The sequence below is a fragment of the Rousettus aegyptiacus genome, unplaced genomic scaffold (assembly GCF_014176215.1).
Source record: "Rousettus aegyptiacus isolate mRouAeg1 unplaced genomic scaffold, mRouAeg1.p scaffold_m13_p_2, whole genome shotgun sequence".
Classification (NCBI taxonomy): domain Eukaryota; kingdom Metazoa; phylum Chordata; class Mammalia; order Chiroptera; family Pteropodidae; genus Rousettus; species Rousettus aegyptiacus.
In genome coordinates this window covers 145,622,898-145,645,956 of record NW_023416295.1, presented here as the reverse complement: position 1 = coordinate 145,645,956, position 23,059 = coordinate 145,622,898, and the positions used below count along the sequence as shown (strand labels likewise).

At 34.1% G+C, this 23,059-nt stretch overlaps 1 protein-coding gene across 8 annotated transcripts in view; it reads right to left on the bottom strand.

The window, feature by feature from the left end:
• SOX5 (SRY-box transcription factor 5) overlaps positions 1-23,059 on the bottom strand; it is a 660,043-nt gene that overhangs the window by 59,813 nt on the left and 577,171 nt on the right. For all 8 annotated transcript variants that reach the window (XM_016119244.2, XM_016119245.2, XM_016119241.2 and 5 more), the window contains one exon: positions 8,560-8,706. In XM_016119244.2, the coding sequence (XP_015974730.1) occupies positions 8,560-8,706 (147 nt within the window). The remainder of the gene's footprint in view (positions 1-8,559; positions 8,707-23,059) is intronic.

The window sequence follows — 23,059 nt, the reverse complement described above, 5'->3', positions numbered from 1 at the left end:
GAATGAATACATTTCCTTTTAGTTTAATCCAGTTGAGCTATGTTTTCTATCACTTGCAACTGAAAGAGTACTAACAAATATAACTGCCATTCGCTGGAACCAGAAATTAGAATATTGGAAAGTTGGTTACAGTTCTATTTAAATAAGAATATTGTGACATAAGAGTTGCTCTGAATAAAGTAACACCACCTCATGAAGTGGTAGAATCTCTCTCATTGTAGGAGTCTAAGCAGAAGCAAAATAACCTCATGACTGGTTATTATGTGCTAGACTAAATACTTTGTTTCCTTCTTATCTAAGCTTCCGTAATTCAATAAACAAAATATCTGATGCATTTTGTTAAATAAATGAAACTTTTATGTATTTTGGATTTTGAACTTGTCTGTCTTCAACTTAGAAGGTTACATTCTCTTTAATTTTTTGTGTGGCTTACATTTACATCTGCTTAATTATTGTATTGTTTTCTAACCACTACCTACTCTCCAAAGCATTAGTAGAATGCTTTGTTCTCTCTCAAGAAAAATCTATTGATGAACTCTAACAAATAAATATGTATATATACTATTTTCATTAACCTAAATAAGACATTAGTATTTGTTCTAATTTTAACAACAAATCTATACTCAGAGGTGTTTCTGAAAGAGACCGTTAAATATTACTTTATGAATAAGAAAAAATGTTTAAGTACAACGTGTTTAATTAAATAGAGAGAGTCAAATCTGAGGTTTAGGGGAGGAGTCCTCCACAGTGTCGCTTCTCAGTTCTCTATCTGAACAGTTCCAATTCAGGTAAGAGCTAACGGGGTGAGAAAGGGTCAATAACAGTAGTTCAGATGATACTCTGATCAATGACTTAGAAGAGAATATAATTAATTGATTGGAAGAATGTTTTAATAAGCCAAAATGATAAATGATTCCCTAAAAGGAAAGATAACAGAAGCGTACTTTTGCTTACTCACGCTCTGACGTAGTAATGACTTATTTTGTGACCAAGAGAAAATTCTGAGACGTCCTAAATTAAATTACAGCAGACCAGAGGATGCAAGGAAGAGACAAGGGAGGTTGATGAGCTAACAGCTGCAGGCAGAAACCATGAGAAGTCTCATCCCTAAGTGCATGTTGCAACTCTGAATTAACATTCAGGTGGCGTTTTTTTTTGCAGTTACCTAGAGAGAACAGCAAAAAGCCAACCACCAGGTGTCACCGCATCTTGTTTAGGCATGATCATTCAGGTCTGCTGCCCACCACCAACCACAAAGAGCAAACACTTCCTTCTTGTGCGCTGTGCACCTGTCCCAGAACTATCCCCATTTCACCTTCTCCCAACTCCATTACCTATAGCCAATGTACATTCTTTCAAAACAACTTACATTTTTTCTTCTGCACCAACCCCAGGATGGAGGACATATTGTCTTCTCCATCTAGCACTCACTGCTGCTGGTGGTTTAGACTGCCTTCCCTAGGACCTGGCTCCTATTTTGACTAGTATATGGCTCAATAAATCCTTTCTTCTAGGAAAGCTTTTGGCTGTGAAAGTTTCTGTTCAACACATATTTAGCCATGATATTCCTTGTGGTTGTACTAGATACTACTCCCATATGGGAACATCTTTCATATTTCCTGTTTTTCTTTCCTGTATTATTTAGCTTTTACTTCCTGGTTTTAAAATGTTTTAAATATATAGCTTTTTGGATGGTGAATCTGCTTCAGGTTGGACCTATTTTAGAGGGCAACTTTCACTTAAAAAATGTGTTTCTGTGGGTCTTCCTGTGTCTGCATATGCTCAACCTCCTCTTGGTTTGCATTATTAAAAAGCTTTGACACGGCTCATCAGAGCTGGCTGCTGTGTTGAAGGCAGGCTCCTGTCAAAACAAAATCAGTATACTGGGAAACAGAGGCCAGGCCGATTGAATTCAAAGGACATCACATAAATCCCTCTGTATATTTTGCCCCTTTAAAAAATGCCAAGGTAAAAACTATTCTATCTCTTTTGTTTAGTAATTTTTATTTGTTTTATGTTACAAATGTGGCCAACCACTCTCCCCGTCTCCCCAGCCACCCCGTCTCCCTGAGTCATAAGAATATATCACCAAATGGCCTACTTGGACATTTAATACCACTGTGCTCAGAAAAGCCTCTGTTTAAGTACCTAGCTGTTTGAGATTCCTGTCGACTGAATACAGATGAAAAGGAGAGGAGGAGGCTCATCACAGGGGTTCTGTTGATAACACTTCATTTAACATATTTCAGTTTAGTAACATGGGACTACAAAAAGAAAACTATTTTATTTAAAATGACAGGGCGACTATGTTATATCCACTGTAAATGTGTCCCACTCAGGAAGTGATGATAATGATAATGGGCCACATTTACAGTTTAACTCTATGGAGTGATTCTTCTCAAATGAATTCACCTCTTGCATATGACATATGCATATCACATCTCAAAGGCTCACAAAATAGTTATTTCACAGATATTGAAATATGGGGGAGAGAGGGGTGTTAAACAGCTATTCAACAAAGCACAAAGCAGCTGTACAAAGCAAGGTATTAGGGAGATTCTAGCATTTAATTGATATGCTAGACACTGTTTAAAGCATAAGAATAGAAAATGGCTGAGTTGAATGTGGTTATAATTAGCTGAGACTTAACATCGTTTTCTGTTCTGAAGTTTTAGGAGAAATGAAATCTACAAAATACCAGGTCCAAGAGTTTCAGGACGGATCAGTGATTTTATTTGATCTTACATACATAGATGAATGGCAGCTGCTCTTTTATTAATAGTACGTAAGCACTGTGGATTACTTAGAGATACTACATTCAGAGGCCAGTTCTAGCCCTGTATAGTGAGTAATAATTATTTGAGATCGTGACCTGGAAAGCTCAAAAAATAAGTCAAATGGTATTCAATGGACATTTACATTTTTGCAACTACTACTACTCAAAATTTTTCATGGCCAGATAAATGTGAAAATACTAAATGAAGTGCTTTTTGAAATTTTCATCATGGAAATACTCCTGTGGAAGCCTTAGCACTCTCTATTTCAAACTTACAAAATCTCTTTGATGTCTTGTGCTTTATCTTGGCAGGATGTTTATGTCAAATATTAAAAATAGAGTTTTTATAGATGGTGTTGGTAGTGGTTTGACTTGGTTGTCTTTATACCATCAGTGAATTTTTATATTCAGCCTTCCCCTTCCCTTGGCATTATAGAACACTGTCTCAAGGTTAGCAAAAATGCTTTATTTCTGAAATCCCCTGTGAGAACTAATTTTCAATTAACATGAATCATGATTATCCTCTGACTTTTCATACCGCGTATTGCTAAGTTACCTTGTATGGGTACCATAGTTTGTGACTCATAGTATTAAACTACTGAATTCTACCCTGTACATCAGTGCGTATTGATATAATGCTTACTTGATAGCATGGAACTATGTGATTGGTACCATTACAGCAAAAAATAGGTGCCCTAATAGGAGTCACTGGCACTTCTAACATTACTAACGCAAGCACACAGCTTTCAAATCATAAAAGATTTTTGTTACTGTGCCTGTGAAAGGGGATCAGATAACAATATAGTTCACTTCTTGCTTCTGAATTTGAAACAATATTTATAAGGATATTGTAGCTGAAAGAAACCGATTGTGCCTGGTAAGCTGGCTAGGGCTGTTTCTAGCTCCTTGGAAAAATAGTTCTTTTTCTTGTCATAACTTCCAGGTGCTACTGCTGAGCAAATAGGAACATCACTGCCAGGAGTATTTGAAAAGAACAACAAAAAAAATTGATTTGGACAATCTATGCGCTCCCGTCATTGACACAGACACAACTGTGACCAGGGGTATGACTATGGTCACAGCAAGGTTAACTGAAAAGCACCCAGAAATTCTCTTTTGTCATCAGCTTTTCAAACTAACTACTCCTGATTACTGCAGGCAATATATAAGTTTTTATCAAATACCAAGATGCATTGAATAGTATTTGCAAGATGGCCTTATAATTTTCCCAAGAGATAGCTACTTCTGTCAAGAAAAAACAATTAAAATATGAAGTTCAGATGGTTAGCATATCTTTGATATATGAGGATCTCTTGATAACATAGAATTATAAGCCTAATCATTACCAACAATTGTTGTGAGTTGCATCTGAAACTGAGTAAAAATACTCTCCTCCCAAGATTTTTGAGGTTGATATTAATTTTATTATTAAAAATAACTTATTCTTACAATTGTTATAAAGAGATCAATTATTATAACATGGCAAAGGCTATCTAAGTTCTTAAAATACTGCAACAAGTAATGCAGAAAATCATTTAAATAAAGAAATGTGTGGTACAAAAATAAAAGACACTGAATACATTGTGTCCATCCTGTGATAGAACCCTAAACTATAAACAAATTAACTTAAATATCTGTTAAGAACCACAAGCACAGTCAAAGCAGTAATATTATTACATATGAGATTCACAGACCAATACTGCTGAACAACACCTTAATTAAATAATTTCCCTTAATATGAGATGTAGAATTATTTCTAAAAATTCCTTTAAATAGGATCTCTTGTGCACAAAAGTTTGATATTTCATATTTTCATTCAAAATTATTTACCAATATTTAGTCATAAACGCAGCTGCGAGGACACACATGGAGAACTAGGACATCTCTGAAGAACTAAATATATTTCCTTTAGTTGGTCAATGAAAAAAAATTTCTAGAGAAAAAATTAAATAATTGCTGAAGAGACAAGTGTACATGTATTAAGGTTTTATGTAACACTTGAGAAACTTTAAAAATCTGCTGATGATCTGAATTTTGAATTTTTGGCAAAATAGGCCACAAGAAAAAAAAAACAAACCTTTTCTTTGTGCCTAATACAATCAAAGCATAAAAAAGGAAAAGTTAACCAATGACAATATATCAGGCATTAATGAAAATATTCAGAAACAATAAGTTCAAAGACATAGAACTCAACAAGCAATGCTATCCATGTTCTCCAATGCAGATTTTGAAAAGACCGGATTCCTTTTCACGTTTTCACATTTACAGACCACAAATCCTGTGTGTAGTTTTTAGAGGTTCACTGGAAGTCCTCTAAAGGTTTCTTTGTCATTTAATATTATAAATAATTATGTTCCTAGGCGGCAGTTCAAAGCTCAGTACAGCACTCGGTACAACACCACAGGCAGGTCAGGTGACCTTTCTCCAATTCTCCTCTCTCTGGTGCTGAGGACGGACAAAGTGATATGTCTGTCATACGCCATTACCATTAGAACAGAATCTTGTTCTTTTATTACAACTGAACTCCGCCAGATTTCTCAGCAGGAATGCTAAGTGAAATCAATGTCTTGGATTTCCAGGCTGAGCTTGGAGGTCACAGCCACTCTATCATTTCTCAGCATTATCCTTTCTCGCGCACACACACACTCCCCAAGCCTCCAACTGGCACACAGCAGATTGAAAACAGCATGCATCAGAGGACTCATGCTGTACAATTTTACAGTCTTTTGGAGCCCCCTCCTTTTGACTCCCCCCTTCCATTTTTTTGGAAATTGCAAATAAGTTTTGTTTGTGTCCTTCTCTAGAGTTATGATTCAAAGGCAAAGGCACACCTAGGAAGGGCAAGCAGAGAACATGGTTGATTTTTGACAGCTGCCAATAAGGTCATTTTCTTTATACCATCACCTGGATGTGGCTTATAATTCCATCGTTCCAAACAATAAATTTACTTTCAAAGTAATCAATCAATTTGGCCTATGCCAGGAAGGTATGCAGATAACACAAAGCCTTTTAATAAAATAATTCTATAATATAGTAACATAGACATGAAAACTCATTAGCAAAGCAAGTAGAAAATACCCCCAGAATACGAAGAATTAGTTGTATAAAAATATAAATATTATAATAAATGATAGCCACTATTTATAAGTAAAATATCTTTATGAAGTTAAAATACTTATTATGCTTTATATAAATGTCAATTCCAGGCTATAAGAAATTAAATTCGTTTTGAAATGGGTCCTCTTTATTTACTGTTGGTTTTATTTTTTTGGCCATGTTCTTCATTAAAATGACAATGGTGATATTTATTGCTCTGGCTGTTTTAACCCACTAAATTTTACTGCCGAGCTAAAACACAAGCATATTTTAGACATTTTTTTCTGACAATAAGAGTGACCGTAGACAGTATGCTAAGGACACTGAGCAAAGAAAGGACATATTTTCATTAAATCGTTATTCCTTAAAAAGAGGCACTTTATTTGTGGTTAAATTTTTCATGTACTTTATAACAATTGCAGATGGAAGGATATGTAACATCCACAATTTTATTAAGCTATATGATAGAAATTTCATGCAGGCTGCTTTTCAAACAGTAATTGAACTTTAAAGATAAATTGTAAATATATTTGTTAAATTATGTATAATCATAGCTACAGAAACACAATTCACTTTTTCACTAGTACTAAATAAACAGAGGTATATGACACCATAAAATATGGCAGTATTTTAACATTACTTAAATAACCAGTCTTTTGTACCTAGTCTATAGGGTTCCATGTAATGTCTAGAATCATATAGTTCATAAAGCAATGTCCTAATCTTGCCGAAGGAAATCTTTAATCACTTTTACATTCGCCATGGTTATCTAAGAAAGTATCCTTGTAGCAACTGTTCAATAAACATCTGAATGGATGAATGAATGAATGAATGGGTGGATGGATGGATGCATAATAAACGAGGTTAACTAATATCAAAATCTTCATGATTAAGTGATTTGGGAAGATGACATTAATAGCATATTTTTTAAAAAAATGATAAATAGTAAAATAAAATTTCCTATGGTAAAGCATCATTATAGAGAATGATGTGAAATGATGTAAAATCACATTAATAATCAAAGAAAAAAGAGAATAATATTTTATAGAGATATTTGTGTTTGATAATTATTATGTTGCTACAGCTATTTATTTTACTCAGAGTTAGCCTGTACATATAATATATTAAAAGTGCTGGTCCATGGTGACACTAAAATATCACTACTTTAAAATTAAATTTTATTGAATGAATGTCATAATTATTACCAAGTTTCAAAAATGTATGTTCTGCTTTTAATATAAAGAAAAGCAAACTAGGTCTTAGGTATACATTAAGTACCGAACATGCAAGGTACATTATACAAGTGAAAGAGATCTTGGAAGTAGCATGTGTTTTATTTTCTAACTTCACAGAGGTGATATTATATTTGCACTATATATTTGCACGTATTGCTGGTGAACCACATTCTAAGGTCCTTGTCCAGTTTAAGTTACACTTCCAAATATGTTTATCTCTTAACAATACAGCAATGGACTTTGGAGTTTTGAGAAGATAAAAGCTGAAGTGCATTTTCCCAACTGATCCTTTTTCTTTCTCAATATACTCTCTGGATTAATGTTAACTGTGAAAGGCATCTGCCAGGACAATAGAGGATTTAAAAAATTTTTGGATTTTTTTTTCTCTTTCAGTGCTTTCTAATTTTTATCTGTCTGTATTTTTTTTCATCTGCTGTGATTACTCTTAAACTGTTACCCTTTAGACATTTCATCATGGTGTTCATGAAGTGAAGAACAGAAGCAATTTTCTAGGTAATTCAGCAAAAAAAAACAAAAAAAAAAAAAAAAAAAAAAACATTGTTATTTGCAGGGGACATTAACTGTTTCAGTTTTTTTTTACTGAACATTTTCTAATAGTCAGAAAAATGTGATTATTTTCCTGAGTAATCTTAGGGAAAACTACTTTATAGTTACTCTTCTAACTTCATCCATAGAAAGCTTAATATATTCCTACATCATCATGCAAGATTTTCACAAACACAAAAATTTTTAAAAATAATTTTTCTGTACCTCTTTTTTTCTAAGCCAAGAAACAAGTTATTTGAAACTCCCCTGATCCTTTTCCATGTTCTCTCAGAATGTTTGTTTAGCTCCCCAAATAAAATTATTTCTAAACAATCTTACTTCTAACACTATTATTATCTTCATAACTTTGTATGATATCTCATTGGATGAGAGATACAGCTAAAATTCTATCTATACTGTATTACATTGATATTTAAATTAAACATTGTCTGTGTACCCTAGTCGTACTCATATTTTCTGTTCTATTTCAGTTGCCTCTTCTTTGGGAAACCCTTCTTGGGATCTCTCACTGAAGGTAATCTCTCTGTCCTAATAACATCCAATGCACTTTATCTGTAATTCTTTGTAAGACTTTGTAACCTAGAGTATGGATATCTATTTCATCAGATTTGATATTACTTGGGTACAATATATCTACCTTATAAGTTTTTGTATTACTCACATTTCCCACTATAGTTATCAATGCATGTTTGTGGAATAAACGAATGATTAAATATACGTACATACATTTACACACACACACCTCATTTATCCTACCAGATCCTTATCTTCTTGAAGACCCAGAATTTAGCCCAGTTGCTGGCACATTATAGATGTTCGATAAATATCACTGAGTGAAAAGTAAATGTCTAAATGGTAAGACATGTAGCTTCTTCAAAAGTGTACCTTGCTTTTGGGTGGTGGGCTGTTTGTGCTCTTGTCTGTGTGAATGCTGGTAGGAGATACAGCAGCACCAAGGTTGCCCTGTGGTATGCCTGGGAGCTTTCCTCCTGGAGATACCTGCATTGCAGCTAGCTGGGCAGCATATAACTGCTACAGAGGAAAAAGAGAGAGAGAAAATAAAATAAAGACTATCAGTAATAAAATAGATGAACCCCTAAGAAAGTATCTATATTCAGATATATTTTTTCTATGAGTATTTTTGTTTAGTACACTGGAATATTTAAAGAAAGAAGCTGTCACCTCAAATTCCATGACGTACATCTCAGAGGAGAAATGAATGACAAATACCACATAAAAGGGATTTCAGCTTCAGCAGGTCCAGGAACTCTAAGCAAATAACAGTTATCCATATTTACTCTTTCCCAATGTCCATGGAAGGCAAGTATAATATTAGGTAAGACGTATTTTTGCTCTATTTTAAATTTTACACAATGTGTTACTAAAGAATGCAACTTTATATACATGGTATTTTCCTATTATCCATATTGTTTCAAGCCCTGTACCTTCTTTCTTTGACTTGTTGAAATAGGTACCTATAACATTTGTGTGTGTGTGTGTGTGATCATTAGTTGTATAGAAATACAAAAAAATCATTGAGAGGGAATGGAAGGAGTGTATTTGAAAAAATATTATCTGGTCAGTCTACCTACATTGATAAAAATTAACTGGATGCTTGCCAGAAGTCTACTTTACTTCATGATATATAAACACAGACAAATCTGAAATTATCTTGAGGATTAGAGTTTTAAAGAATACTGTCTAAAACGCACATTCTTCCACTAAGTCATCACATAATAATTCTTACTAAATAACAAATAAAATGTTTTTTAACAAGTCAATTTAATAATAAAAAAATTTTTACTTTGATAATGAGAGCTGCATAATATATTATCTTAAAACAAGGAGGTTATTTTACATTTAAATATTCACATCAAACATTTAGATTAAAACTTTTTCATTGTCATTTAGCAGTTTGTGAAAATTTAAAAATCTGGATGAGGAAGTAATTATTAAATATATTTATCTATGTCAACCCAATTTCCTGTTTCTCATTTGTCTTGAGATTCCATGGATAGCTTTTACTATGAAAGTTAGCACTCCTATATGGCAAGACCGATGCTAAAAAAAATAGATCTTAAGGAAAAGTACTGTGAAATAGTTTTCTAGATTATCTTGATTCTTCTCTGAAAGAGAACTTGCAAAGGATAAAACTGCTCAGGACAAGCCACCAACCCCGATAATCAGGGTCTCTCTAGAAATGAAATAATAAAAACTGAAGACAGGTATATATTTACACAAAAATACACACATACAATGTTCAGTTTCCAGATACTATGATCTAAATGAAAACAAGATATTAGAATTATTGATAAAAATTATGTTTTGTTTTTTTTTAATGCCAAGTAATGCAAAATGCATTCCAGACAAAAAACAACCGAGTGTATATTTATACTATCAATAATGGTCGTTTCTTCCCTCATTTTTTTGTTAAACTAATTATATTATTTCTTATCTAAGTCAATCAGGAAGAAGAATAATATTTAAATTATATGAAGAATAAAAGAATATAGTGTCAAACATGATGGCTGGGAGTTTATTATTTTTATAAGTCTCAGAATTGATCCATTTCCCACACTTGTATTAAAAACTAATGCATTATATTCCACAATTCAAAAAAGTGTTTTTTGTTGTCATCATCCTGAACTGTTTATGTAGTCATTAAGAAAATAACCACATATCCTAGGATATGACTTTGCAAATTAAAAGTCTGTCCAGTAAAATACATGTACTAATACTAAATTAAAAACTATATATGTATTTTTAAAAACTGGCTAGGGGGTGGCGCCAAAGGGTAGTGTTTAGCACATCTGCTTTACATGCAGAAGATCCTGGGTTCGTGCCCCAGGTGGAGCCACGGACCAGGCCCCGGGTGTGCCAGGCCCCAGGTGCACGCCACAAGTGTGTGGGAGGGGACGCCCCACCTTCAGAGATCCAATTCTTAAGGGTAAATGGCAACATCCAGGGGTGGATGTGGGGCAGGGAGAGGGAATTAAAGGGGGGGGAAAATAAAAAATAAAGTAAAATAAAAAACTGGTTAAATATATTAATGTTATCAATTTCATACTGGATTATATGTTATATCTCTGTCTTTCAAAATGATCCCAGTAGGTATTATTCCTAGAGGATAACAATACATTACTGGTATCATATACACTAAAAACAAGGTCGTTTTGTTATTAACGATGACATGGGATTTAAAACGCCTAAAACACATTTAGGTGAACAAGACAGTTATTCCAAACTTAAATTAATTATAAAGACTTATTTCATAGTATTAAAATTTATTGACTATTTGTGTTTTTAAATAATTAAATATTTGGGCCAATTGCTCATAAAAGATAATTCAATGTTTAAATATTGAGCACTATGGACAGATTTACAATGTCTAAAAAACCATATGAATTAGTATTGAAAATGCAAGTGTAAATGTTCTCTGAAACGTTATATCGAATTCAAAAGTTGAAGAAAGTATATACTTGAAAAGGATAGAAAAATCACTCATATTCTTCCCTCATTCAAATAAATGCATTATTTTTTTAACCTTCTAAATATGGAATTAAGATTTACCTGAGTTAAATTGTCCTAAAAATACTTTTTAGTAGAAAAAGAAGAAAATAAATTTGTAAAATAGTTGACCTATTTAAATCAATATTTTTGCAAGAACAGTATAGCATACCTTACTAGTATTTCTACAGAATACAAAGATATAAAATAATTTATGATGAAAATTTCATAAGCCTACACTCCGTCTCCCATATCCCCTTCCTGATATTTGGCTTTCTCTATGCAAGAGGACAATATATAGAGGTATTCTTCCTCAGCTCCCATTGTTTCCAGATCATTGTATTTGTGACCAAGCACATCTTATTTTCCTGGTTGGCCCAGGTTTGGAAGTAGAAAATATCTATTTTCAATACATTTTAAATTGTGCCTAATAATGTGCTTCTTAAATTTACATTACATTACAGAAGCATAAAAGGGCCTCGAGTCTTAGAGAATATAATGACTTTTGGGTCTGCACAGATAAACCAAAACAGAAAATTTAATACTGCTGGATCTTAATTTGGCTATGTACAAGTTAATGGGAGATTGCAGTGGATTTAAAGGGGCTAACAGTAGTTCTCATACCTGGCTATATATGTATGGCTGGGCAACTTTAAAAAAAAAAAAAAAAAGGAAAATGCTTCTGTGACTTATGTATTATTTATATTTATCTATTTATTAAAATATGTGTTTTGACTAAATTTAAAACGAGAGTCAAGAGATTATATTTCATTTCATTTATTACATGTTCTTGAAGTAAAATCGAGAATAATAATAGGTGTCTGTACTGAGGTCTACAATCACAGAACCCCTGGTCGACTGTTGCAAGAGAAGGAGTGAAACACGGTGAGGGATTGTAAAGCCACCCAAAGTAGCAAGCATCCTGTGAACTATATAATCTGCTCACACACACACACATACACACACACATAATTTAACAAAATCTGACTGTTTTCTTTAAAAGATGACAGATAAAACACAGAGATAAATATAACATGTATTATGATAAATATACTTTACCAGTAGTTGCTGTTTTAAACGTCAGAAAGAAATTGAGAGACCCTAAACATAAAAAGCTAAAGCTTAAAGGAAGCTCTCATATCATGAAGTTAACCATACTAACAGAATAGCTCTTGTGCCTTGTAGAATAACTTAACTCTTAACCGGAAAACAATGTGTTAGGGATTTGTTTTTGTCTCTAAAACTCCCCAACTCCACAGAAATTAGGTTTTCCAGCCTTTATATTATTAAAAATATTGCATTCTGTTCTATTTTCTCTCCCTATGCCTATATTACTTCAGACAATAATTTCTTCTTATAAAGGAAACAATCACATAAGATTTCGTTGACTTTATCCATTTACTACTTAATGTCTTCTTGATGTTTATATGTTCATAAGTATAGATATATGTAACTCTCACTTTTGTTTCAAACTATTCTATAAACCTACATTTTCGTTTTTTCAGCATTCTAAGTTCCCTCAAGAACCATAGTATTTATTTCTAGTGGTGCAGTTAAAAGTAAGGCAAATCTTGATTCTAATTCCAGCTCTGAACTAGCGACCTTGGGCAACTAAACTGAGGCACAAATGCTTAATCTGTAAATTCAGAGATAAATAAAATTGAGCTTACTAGGGTTGCTGTAAGAAATAAATCACATCATATGTATAAAGCACTCAGGAAAATGTTTGGCTAAGAATATTTGATTAATAAGTAATAATTATTAATGAGTTTTATAAGAAAGAAACTAATTAAGTCACATATATGGGCTGATATCCTACTATATACTGTGGACTATGGTAGGTTTAGTGGAGTATACAGATAATGTATAAACATAATCCCTTCCTTAAGTAAAGATTGCTAAACACAAAACAATGAGATATAACTGTACCATTACTGTATGTCACTGTTAAAAGGAGTGAACAAAAAGGAAATGACTCTGTGCATTCTAATATGTTTTCATAAAAAAGATGTAGCTAAACTGAGCATAAAAGTGAGGTAGCAGTCTAGGAAGGGAGAATAATTTAAGGAAAGGCACAGGAGCTAGTTGTTGCAAAGGTAATATAGAGGATAGTGTGCAACAGTGAGCGGTAGAGAGAAGGTTGGTAGAAAGAACAACGACCTAATTAAGTGGATACTCTGGGAAGAGTAGAACAGTACTGGGTTTGTGAGCTAAGTTCGCCTTATAGAAAAGTTTGAAATACAGGCAAAAGAGTTCAAATTTAATCTGTAGGCAGGAGAAAGCCACTGAAAGTTTGAGAGCAATATAGATGATGTTTTTAACTAAAATAAAGATAACACAAAACAATGAGATTATGTCTCCAAGATTATCAGTTATGAGGTATCAAAAATTAGTAGTGATAATTTTAATGGTAACTTTAGTTGAAATAACAGCTGTGAAAATGAAGAGGAAAAAACTGATTCCAAGTTCATATTAATTGGGGAAAAGAAAAAGAAACAAGCACAGGATGAAAAGTATAATTTATACAAAGTCTTCATTTCATAGATAACGATATGTAAGTATTCACCGATCGCACATTCTTATTAATGTATACAGTCATTGTATTATCTTTGTAAGACAGCCAAAACACATATATTTTCTTCCTTTTTTATAAAAGGAAGAAGTAAATCATACAGAGAAATTTTCCTAAATTTTACATTGTCTTTTCAATCATAGGCTTCCCCTAAAATATAGCTCATTAAACACTTCTTTAAGTATTATGAGTATGATATACTCTATCTATAACAATGTGAGCTTAAACTGAATTTATCTTAGCCAAACCGAACCAGTATTTTTTTTCTTGGAATGCATCATGTGCACCAAAGCACTAGTAGTCAATGGGCTGACAGTTCATTAGTAGGTATTCTCTGTGTTAAGCTGAAATGGTCCAGTGTAGGGTCAAAAGAAGTCTGACAGGATAAAGAACAGATATTTTAACTTGTAGCAATTATTTAGTACAGGTAATAGTACTAATTAACTTGAATTTGGGGAAAAAAAAAACCCCAATATGATTGTATTTGGATAACATGGCTTTTCACCCACAGTTAGATATAATTGTATTTTAATCAGATAGTCTAAGCCAGTGGATAGTACTTTTCAGTGCTAAGGGTGGAGAAATTCCACAAAAGAGCCTACTTAAATTCTAAGATAAATTATTTCATTAATTCCTTAGATAGTAAATTCCTGCCATTTTTCCTAAGAAGCTATTTTCTTCATATTCCTAAAAAGAAAACGTTTCCCATTGGCCACTAAGCTAGTACATAATTGCCATCTGGAGCATTTGTATTTGAAGCATCAGGTATTCATGAAAATATCTATCATTATTTATTCCCTCAAACTATTTATTGACTGGTATACTCCTTGAAGGCAGGGATTATGTCTCCATTATTTAACCCTTTCTCAGAAAATTGTAGAAGCAAGAAAAAGTAGAAATAAATAAAGGCAGAAATAAATTGCATAAAATGTCATTTATTTTTAACAAGCTCACATTTCTACTGTATATTTAATATATATTTAATAATGATAGCAACCATACAAATTTTAAATTTTAATGATCTGGAAAGAAATTGGCATGTTTTTATTATTTGAGGAATTAGAAAAAAGGCTTATTGGTGATGTTAATAAAATTCATTCATTCATCAACTCTATTCATTCATTCACTTCATTTACTTAAAAAAGGACAACAAAATGAATTGCAAAACCTTATCAACATAAGAACAAAAGATCGTATACTTTTTGCACCATAATTTAACAGTATGTAAATAAGTCAATTCGGAATTAAGAACAGAATTAAAAATAGGTAAAGATTAGGAAAAAAGTTAATACCTTTTAAAAAGACAACAGAACAAAGAGTTAAAGCATATAGATATTCTTAAATATTTTGGAAAAGACAAATAAAAAGTGTCTTATTTCTGATAAATGGATATACACCACTTACTGAATTTTAATATTTATTATTTTGAGATAAAAAGATATTTAGTAGGAACTATGTTTGTTAGCTATTTCTTTGGGATCCTATTTTACTGGTTAGGTAAAAGCTTAATTTTCTTTTTGAATTGTGATCTATTATCGGGTCTCTCCTTTGTGTGAAAAAAATCTGAAAAAAATCTAAAAGCACAGGAGACAGGGAGGACACTACATACCGACAATTACTCAGGAGCCAGTAGCATTTGACAGTTTATAGTTTGATCCAACTATCTTATATTCCCCTAATGCAGGCATGGATGAAGAGAGGGAGATTCATATATTAATGTACCAAATAAGTCATGTCTACCATCTCTCTTTATCCTTACCCTTCCTCTTTCCTACTCCCCACATCTTTCCTCTCTGTATCACCACTTCATCAAACTAGATAGGAGAGCTGGGTACAAAAAACACTTAAAGAAAAAAAAACATTAAAATTATGACTGAAAATGTCATCTTTCCTAAATCCTATGTGGTAAAACATACTGATTCTTTAAAAAAAAAAAAAAAAAGCAGACTTTTACATTGCCATATCTGAATGGAGAGTGCTAACAGACTGTACAACCATTTAATGCTGTTTTTGCTAAATCATTTAAAATTCTTTTTATAAGTAGAATCATTTTCTCCAAATGAAATCACATATCAAACACCAATACATAGAGAAAAAAGAGGCATACTATAACTATAAATGAGTTTTACTTATTTTTAATATTCGACCAAAGAAGACCAATGAATTTGTTTTAACTTACTCCAATAACTTAAATAGGTATAGGGATGAAAATTAAAGCCTTTTATCACCTCCAGTGATCAACAAAGCTCTTGGAAATTGGATTAGAGATTTTAAAATGTGTGCATTGTCATTTATTATGATTTTAAAAATAGGTTAATGTGAACTTCTAAAGTTTAAATCAAATTTGAAAGATAGATAGTAGATATAATGTGTAAGAAAAGCATTTGTTTTTTTAAGGGAAGGAACAAAAAATAACGTTTGTGAGGAAAAAATTTAGAAAGCAATTTCAAGGCTCCATAAGTGTTATCTTTATAGCTTAATTTTGGCTTCTTAATGTAACTTAAATGTGGAGTTTAAAGAGAAACTAATGTACTGGAGAAAATCTCTCAAAACATATCAGCATGTTTCAATGTGAATAAATTTGCTTTGCACATTATTTTTCACAGTGTTTCTTCACAGAAAATTATCAGAGCAGCTCAAGTTTAAACATGGAGTTCTTTTCCTAACATTGTCAGTTTTTCCTTTGGATGTTATTCAAGTATATTGTAAGAAAAATGGGATGGGTCTTAAATTTACTGAATTCCCAGGCAAAAGTACAGATAGATACTTACATGCCAAATTTATAAAAATTTACATTTTATAAAGTTAATGAAGTGTTTAATAAAATATTTCATTCTCTCATCTTGACAAATATACCTTCAAAATACCCAGATGCAAATGAAAACCACAATGAGATACCATTTCATACAGGATGGCTAGTATCGAAAAACCAGACGACAACAAAGGTTCGTAAAGATGTGGAGAAACTGGAACCTCTGTGCATTGCTGGTGGGAATGGTACAGCTGCTACAGAAAACAGTACGACAATTCATCAAAAATTAAACAGAACTACCAAACGATCCAGCAATCCCACTTCTGGGTATATACCCAAAATAATTGAAAGCAGGGACTGGAACAGATATCTATACACCCACATTCAGAGCAGTATTAGTCACAACAGCCAAAAAGTGGAAGATCAGTGGAATACTAGCTCTTGTCCTCAAGAAAAACCAGCATGCCAAAATGAGCTCTAAAAGTTGATGACTTTTGTTAATTACTAAGATGACTCCTGGAAAAATGAAGACTAGACAGAGCTGACAGCTAGTTCTCAAGATTGAGACTCTTGGTCAAGTCTATGTGAGGATGAAAGGCTTAGAGTAGGGAGTAAGTAGTTATCTCCTAACCTCCTTGGTGGTTAATCCATAGAAGTGAGGTAGGGGCGAGGAGTGTGAAGCATTTCTCCTGCTGATTTGCTGCCTCTAACATAGATCATGGGAGAAGGTGAATGGAGGGAGATGCTTGGGAGAATTTAGTAAAGGTTTTCGCTTCATCTCAAGTTTATAAAGTTCCAATTGGGGAATGTTTCCGGGAGTGAAGGGAGTGGCAGTCTTTGTATACCAGGGACTACACAGTCATTTGCAGGAGCACGCTCAAGTAAGTAGGCACAATGTGGGAGATTTGGGATCTTTTGTATTTGGACACCATTCCAAAGGAAACTTGAAGGCAAGGAAGAAATGTATCAAACTGAAAGAGTATGTAAACTCAGAATTACTAGAGATTTGTTCAAATGGAGGAAAACTAATAGCCATATCAATGGTGCATGATTTTAAAAATGAACAAGTTAGAGTTATTAGAATATAAGTTTCAGAAGCAGGTTATGCAAGGAACTAACTCGAGTGGACAAGGCCTCCAAAAGGCCGGATGGTCAGCTGACATCCAGAGGTGAGTTTGAGATGGCAGAAGGACAAGCCACAGCGGGAAACAAACGTTATCCACTTTAGAGAAGGAATGTCTGCCTTCAGAGAAAACAGGCAAGCCACTGGGAAAACATGCCTGAGGAAATACAGGGCTGGCTGGTAGGGGCTCTAAGGCAGAAACTGCTACATTTATGACCCATATCTCCTTAAATATATCACTCCTGGGTAACATGTCTTGGAAGAGCTGGAATACAAAAGTAAAATATTATGTGTGGCTATAGTACAGTTTTACCATTAAAAAGCTATAGTGAATACATGTACAAAAGCTATAATGTTATTTATGTATAGCCATTTTCACCACATATTAATAATAATGTAGACCAGCTATTGTTTTATTCCAAATTCAGTCTTACTCAGTGTGATATTTGGATTAAATATGGAGCTATCAATGAAGGGCGGAGTGTTGAGAGGGTGTGAAAATGGCATCCTGCTAAAAATTAAAGAATACATTTAAACTTACTTAAATCTTAAGACCTTTTTCACAGGTAATGATGCTCCCATGCTGTTTCTGTGACATTGCAGATACTGAAGCATATAAATAAGAAATACTTCAAATGTACTGGATTAAAAGGCTTCTTCATTTTATTACACACCAATAAATCCTGAATAACTAGAAAAAACATTTTGACTTTTATAATTGAAGCAGTTCCGTAAAGAACCAGATCTATTTGCGAGAGTCATGCAAGAAAACACCAACTGATAGTTTATCTCTTGTTCTCTCACTCCCTCCTCGTTTTTCCTACTCCACGAGCCATCTTCATGTACTGCACAGTAATCCATTACAATATGTTCCAACATCTGCCTCCCCATATGATGTATGACCTATTCGATTGACCCTTTTTATGCTGCTCCAGACTTGCTGTTCATTACTGTGGGAGGATGAACACTCTGCATCTATTCCTGAGGTCATCAACCAGTAAATACATCTCCATTTGGCAAGGTAAGGAGGCCACTGGCTGAAAAGCTCTTCAAATCTTTATATATCAGTTACTGTACTGATATCTTTAATTAGTTTAATTTATGGGAAAAACACTGCTGAAATTCCTTTCAAGGTAACAATAAGAAGAGAAATGCTTGTTTACCAGGGGGAAATAATTCAGTTTTTACCAAATATTCATCATTTAATATAGGAAAGTCAAGTATTATGAGAAAGATTTTTGAAGCAAACACTTAACTTTGCCTGAATTCATAATTGTGAAATCATTGTTGATTTTCTCTCAGTTCATTGGGTGGGGTGGGAGGAGTGTAACAATGATCAAAACATTAAAAATAGTGAGCATTTTATTTCAATACAAAAAGAAATTGACTGTTAGTTCATATTGAATCAGACTATAAATCATTTTGTATATTTTAAAAAACAGCCTCACTTCCAGAATGTATAATTGCTGAATTCTTGAAAATACATGTCACTATATATAGTGAGGAGAAATGTAAGCGCCATGATATTTCTCTAACTATGATGTGCTAGCCTGGAAGTCTGAATGCTATTTCAGGGATCGTGTGTTCATTGGAGAAAATGAAGGCTCACAGTAGTTCAGTAACTAGCCAAAGGTTAAATAACAAGTAGTTTCAGAAATCTGAGTATCCCTTATAGTTCTCCTTCCTAGCATGTGCCATATAAACTTACCACATGAGTAACCATGTTACCACATGAACATGCTTTCGAAACTTAAAAGTTATGTAATAATTTCATCTCCCTCTACCACATTGGGATTCCCCTACTTGCTGGCCAGTGGAAACTAGGATGCATCCTAAGCTCTGAGTCAATGATAGTTTTCAAGAACAGGGGTTAAGACTTCAAGAGTAAAAGACTTCTTTAATCTCTGGTGACAGAACTATACTCTCCCTGAAGAAAGCACACAGCCATTCAAGAATTTTTCTTTAGTTGTTTTTTTTGTTTTTGTTTTTGTTTTTTTTACTGCTAGTACTAGCAGACAACGCATATGATGGGTTAAAATTAAAAAGACTTCTTCCTATTGATTTATCTCATTTTTTCTTTATTTTTCCCCCTGTATATCTTTAAGATGGAGAAAATATTGCATACTGAGAAGCTTCCAGTTAAAATGAAGGAGTAGGAAAATGTGGTGCTTACCACCTCCAATGACCATCTCAAAATTACAACTAAACTACAGGAAAACCACCGAGAGTTGCCTAAAGTCTAGCTGATCAAAAGCCCTATAAATAAGAACTTATTTATAGGAGGGGTGGGGACTCTCAACAAGCTAGTCCCAAATCCACGTGTGGCAGTTGAGCATCAGGAGGACTATCTCAGCTACGGAGAACCCCTGAAATGTGAAGGATCCAAGCCCCACATCAGACACCCAACCTAGGGTCCCAGTGCCAGGAAGAAAAGTCTCCATAATTTCTGACAGTGAAAACCAGTAAAGATAGTGGCTGAATGAGATGGAGGGCTTCTGCTGTCCCAGTCTTTCCTTTTAAAAGGTCCATGCACTGACTTACTTGCTAATGATCTTACCTGCTCTAAGATTCAGTGCTGGGGCCGCATCTCAAAAAGGTGCCATAGAGTTATGGGGAGGAACTGAATTGTCTGGCTTCAGGGCAAGGGCTGGAGGGGCAGCTTTCTCTCAGAAAGAAATGCTGGCAGAAACCACTGGCTCCCAGTGTGCAGACACAGATGATCGCCATATCTGAATCTCCATCAACCTGACTAACCCTGGTCAGCCTGCCCTGTAGTGTCCCTGAGATGCTGTCCCGCCCAACTTCTAGGCTTATCCAAGCCCCTTCCAGTGGTTTTTCCATACAAACAGCCAGTCTTGGCTCATGCTTTGGACTTTCTTAAAATCTCTCAAAGATTCACAAACCACGAACAAACAGTATCTGGCCATGGTGTGCCCTGCACTTCTTGCTAAGAAGCACCAAGCCTGGGACTAGTATAGCTGATCTTAGTTTGCATCCTAGCTTCTCTCAGGCACCTCCCAGCCCAGCACTAGTGGTGACAATATGCAGATCACTTTGTAGCTCATATCAAGTGGTATTGGGCAGGGCACAGGCAGCAGCTGATTTTAGGCTGCACCAGAGACCTTCACAAAAGGCCCCAGAACCAACACAGCCAGTGGCCAGCTTCAGACCACATGAGTGTACCACTCAACCACCTCCACAGATGACGTACCCAAAGGGCAGACGGGCAGGCACTGAGCCACGCTAAAGCACATCCTGCTTTGTTGGGTCAGCCCCTGTACAACATTTCTTCCAGTCTAATCATGGCTAGCCCTCGCAACCAACCAGCCGGAGTGTCAATTCCTCCCACTGACATGCCAACATCAATCAAGGCTCAGTTACAACAGGAAGGCACATAGAAACCACACAAGGGACACCCCTGGAGCACTCAGCTCAGGTGACCAGGAAGACTGTACCACTGGGCACCATAGGACACCTAATACATAAAGCTACTTTATCAGGACCGGGAGAAACAGAAGCTCTACTTAATACAGGGAGGCAGCCAAAATGAGGAGGTAACAAATATGTCTCAAATGAAAGAACAGAACAAAGCTCCAGAAAAAGAACTAAACAAAACGGAGACAAACAATCTAACAGATGCAGGGTTTAAAACACTGGTTATAAGGATGCTCAGTGATCTCAGTGAGAACTTCAGCAACAGAATAGGAAACATAAAAATGGAGGTAGAAAACATAAAAAAGAACCAGTCAGAAATGAGGAATACAATAACCGAAATGAAAAATACATTAGAGAGAATCAATAGTAGATTAGATGAAGCAGAGGACTGAATCAGCGATTTGAAAGATAAAGTAGCAGAAACACCAATCAGGATAGCCAAAAGAAAAATAAAATTTCCCCAAATGAGGACAGTTTAAAAGGTCTCAGGGACAAATCAACTGTACCAACATTCACATCATAGGGGTGCCAGACAAAGAAAGAGAGCAAGGAATTGAAAACCTATTTGAAGAAATAATGATGGAAAACTTCCTTACCCTAGCAAAGAAAAGAGACATACAAGTCCAGGAAGTGCAGAGAGTTCCAAACAAGATGAACCCAAACAGGCCCACACCTAGGCACATTATAAGTAAAATGTTGAAGGTTAAAGATAAAGAGAGAATCTCATAAGCAGCAAGAGAAAAGCAATTAGTTGTTACCAACAAGAAAGTTCCCATAAGACTGTCAGCTGAAGAAACTCTGTTGGTTAGAAGGGGTTGACATGAAATAGTCAAAGCAATGAAAAAAAAGGACCTACAACCAAGATTACTCTACCCAGCAAGGCTATCATTTAGAATTGAAGGACAGAGAAAGAGTTTCCCAAACTAGTATTACAAGAAATGTTAAATAAATATCTTTCAGGAAAAGAAAAAAATATGAATAACAGGCAGTAACTACATTTCTATTAATAATTACTTAAATGTCAATAGATTAAATGCTTCAATTGAAAGACATAGGGTAGCTGAATGGATAAGAAAATTAGAAACTCATTTCAAATACAAAGATACACATAGACCGGAAATAAAAGGATGAGAAAAGAGATCTCATAAAAATAGAAATTAAAAAAAGCTGGGGTAGCAATATTTACTTATACCAGATAAAATAGACTTTAAAACAAAAGGCTGTAACAAGAGACCAAAGAAAGACCCAGTAATCCCACTTCTGGATATTTATGTGAAGAAACTCAAACTACAACTTCAAAAAGACATATGCATCCATATGTTCATTGCAGCATTATTTACAATAGCCAAGACCTGGAAGCAACCTGTGTCCATCCACAGATAAATGGATAAAGAAAAAGTAGTATAAACATACAATATAGTATATTACTGAACCATAACAAAAGAATGAAGTCTTGCCATCTGTAACATGGATGGACCTAGAGGGTATTATGCTAAGTAAAACAAGTTAGATAGAGAAAGACAAATACCATATGATTTCACTTATATGTAGAATCTAAAAAATAAAATAAACAAACAAACAAAAAAACAGAAACAAATTCATAGATACCAAGAACATTTTGATGGTTACCAAATGGGAGAGGGGTTGGGGGATGGATGAAGGGGAGAAAAGGAATTAAGAGATACAAATTGGTAGTTATGAAATAATCATGGGGATATAAAGTACAGCATAAGGAATATAGTCAATAATATTGTAATAACTATGTATGATGTCAGGTGGGTTCTAGATTTATTGTGATCATTTCATGAGTTATATGAGTGTCTAATCACTATGTTGTATACCTGAACCTAATGTGATATAGTATGTCAACTGTAATTGAAAAATAAAAAAATTAAAGAAAATATTGCCTATTAACATAGTGTTGGCTATTTGAATACATCAATTAAGATAAATTAATCAAAATTTCAAGAGAAATCTAATCACAATGATAACAGCA